Source organism: Chrysoperla carnea, chromosome X (assembly GCF_905475395.1).
Source record: "Chrysoperla carnea chromosome X, inChrCarn1.1, whole genome shotgun sequence".
In the NCBI taxonomy this organism is placed as follows: Eukaryota; Metazoa; Arthropoda; class Insecta; order Neuroptera; family Chrysopidae; genus Chrysoperla; species Chrysoperla carnea.
In genome coordinates, this window is record NC_058342.1 from 933,655 (window position 1) to 936,676 (window position 3,022).

Below are 3,022 nucleotides of genomic sequence, written 5' to 3' on the forward strand. Positions count from 1 at the left end.
ATTTGGATTATAAAGATCCAAATATATTTTTCAACCGGGCATTTCCAATGTTTAGAAGACACGTTCGGCGTGAGCTAGTGAAGCATCCCCTCAAGGTAAGGAAAATTTAAGATTTATAATTTAAATAGTCTAATGAGATCTTGAATTTTATTTCAGGTGTATATTATGTTCACGGGCAATTTTATTAAGCCCATTACCAAAGAGGAGGATTTGAAAACTTTTATAACGTCGGCCAAGGAAATGTATCTGACAACGGACATGCAGGAGTGGTACAATGATCATGTCAAAAACTATTTGCTGAAAAAATTGGAAGAATTCCAGGAACGCGATAGCGGTTGGGCTCTTGACATGATCATAAATATTCGAGTCCACATGAATAAGTACTCTCCGATCACAGCTGGAACATTTTGCGAACTACCATCTGCAATTAAATGTAGAAAAGCTGTGATCAATGTCCAGAATAAAGACCAGCATTGTTTTCTATGGTCGATAATGTCAGCACTTTACCCGGTTGAAAAGCATCCTCATCGTTTAACTAAGTACCCGCACTATAAATATCATTTAAAATATGATGGATTAAAGTTTCCCATGTCTCTGGATCAAATTAATAAATTTGAAAAGATGAACCCGCAGCTATCGATTAACGTGTACGGCTACAAACATACGTTTCTACGTGATTTAGAAATTTTCCCTGTACGCGTTAGTTCGAACACTGCGGGGAAGAAAATTCATCTATTGGCTGTGGAGAATGGGAACAGTCACCACTTTTGCTGGATAAAAAATTTAGCAAAGTTGGCTCGATCGAGTGTAAAGAGTAATAGGCATAAAATATTTTTATGTGATCGATGTCTCAACTATTTTGCTACAGAAGTCAAACTCCAACAGCATTCAGTAAATTGTGGTGAAAAAGAAGCGGTGCGGGTACGAATGCCTGAAACTGATGACGAGCGGTTCGTTGAGTTTCAGAAATTTTCTCATCAAGAACCAATTCCATATATTGTATATGCAGATTTTGAGGCGTTATTGGTACCACAACATCATGAAGACATGGAAATGGATCATGGGTCTTATACGCAAAATATTCAAAAACATGTACCCTACAGTGTAGGTTACTATGTTCATTGTACCCATGATCCCAACCAATCGTTTTATAAGGCATACCGTGGTACTGATTGCGCAAAATGGTTTGTTAAAGAACTGGAACAGGTTGCGTATACATTGGAAAAGAAAATTAAACACGTTGAACCAATGATACCGCTCACCATCGAACAAGAAATGGAGTTTCTGTGTGCAGAAAAGTGTCATATTTTTTAAAAAATCTTTTACACCAACAAATAGTATCCGCGTGCGTGACCATTCACACATCACAGGTATGTATTAATATTTATTATTGTTTAAATTTTATCTTATTTAAATATTTATTTTACAGGTTATTACAGAGGTCCAGCACACCAAATTTGTAACTTAAATTATCAAAATTCAAGGGTGATACCTGTTGTGATGCATAATTTAAGCGGATATGATGCACATTTTATAATAGAACCTCTGCTAACAGAATTCGATGGTCATGTTGATGTGTTGCCCATCAACAAAGAAAAGTACATCAGTTTTACCAAACACGTCTCGGACATTCAATTACGATTCATTGATTCCTTTAAGTTTCTCTCTGAAAAATTAGATAATCTGGCTTCCTATTTAGATAATGATAAAAAAACTTTTTTACATAGAGAGGTAAGTCATAAAAAATATAAATAAATAAATACTTTATACAGAGCCGTATCTTTTTTTATTTGCAGGTCAGTGATGATGAACAATTTCAATTGTTAACAAGAAAAGGTGTATTTCCTTATGAATACATGTCTAGTTGGGAACGTCTTGATGAGGTAAGCTTACCCACAAAAGAGGCGTTCTACAGTGCATTAACAGATGAGCACATAACGGATCAGGATTATAATCATGCTATACAGGTATGGAATACATTTGGTTTACATACACTAGGTGAATACTCCGACCTGTATATGAAAACTGATGTGTTTCTACTTGCGGACATTTTTGAAAATTTCCGTAAAACTTGTTTGCATAAATATGGTCTTGATCCAGCTCACTCTTATACACTAGCTGGCTATACATGGGAAGCCATGTTGAAATACACCGATAAGAAACTGGAATTGTTCACTGATGTAGATAAGTTTCTGTTTATCGAGAGAGGAATCAGAGGTGGTGTGAGTCATTGCTCTAATCGCTATGCAAAAGCTAATAATAAGTACATGACAGAGGGGTATAATCCAAATGAAATACAACATTATTTGATGTATTACGATGTGGTGAATGAATATGGAGCAGCAATGTCTACATCTTTACCCACTGGAAATTTCGAGTGGGTTGACACACCAGACGTCATGGAAATTGCAGACGATTCACCAGTCGGTTTCATTTTAGAAGTGGATCTGGAAATACCCCAAAATCTGCATGATTACTTTAGCGATCTACCACCATGTCCGGAGATAGCAAAACCACCAGGATCAAAACAAAAATACCTGCTTACAACTCTGTACAACAAGACCAGATATATCGTGCACTATAGAATTTTAAAATTATATATACAACTTGGTGTGAAAGTAACAAAATACCATCGTGTGTTACAGTTTGATCAGTCTCCATGGTTGAAATCATACATTGATTTCAATACCGAAATGCGTAAGAACGCAACGAATGATTTTGAAAAATCATTGTTCAAATTGATGATCAATGCTATATTCGGTAAAACCATGGAGAATATTAGAAAACACCGGGTTGTTTACATACGAAAAAATTGGGATGGAAAGCATGGAGTAAAAAAATTGATTGCTAAGCCCAATTTTCATAGTATGACAGTGCTCGATAATGACGTCAGTATTGTAGAGTTGAAAAAGACTGAAATATTTTTAAACAAACCAATCTATGTAGGCTTCACTATTTTGGATGTATCGAAGACGTATGTGTATGATTTTCATTATAATTACATGTACCCTCGATACGGTCG

General features: G+C 35.6%; 1 protein-coding gene across 1 annotated transcript; it reads left to right on the plus strand.

Annotated features, from left to right (window-relative positions):
• The first annotated feature begins 621 nt into the window (after positions 1-621).
• Positions 622-2,667, plus strand: LOC123302282. The gene is made up of 5 exons (XM_044885148.1): positions 622-699; positions 886-1,288; positions 1,430-1,731; positions 1,797-2,551; positions 2,646-2,667. Exons 1-5 carry the CDS (start codon positions 622-624, stop codon positions 2,665-2,667), a joined length of 1,560 nt encoding a protein of 519 aa, XP_044741083.1.
• Positions 2,668-3,022: the final 355 nt, after the last annotated feature.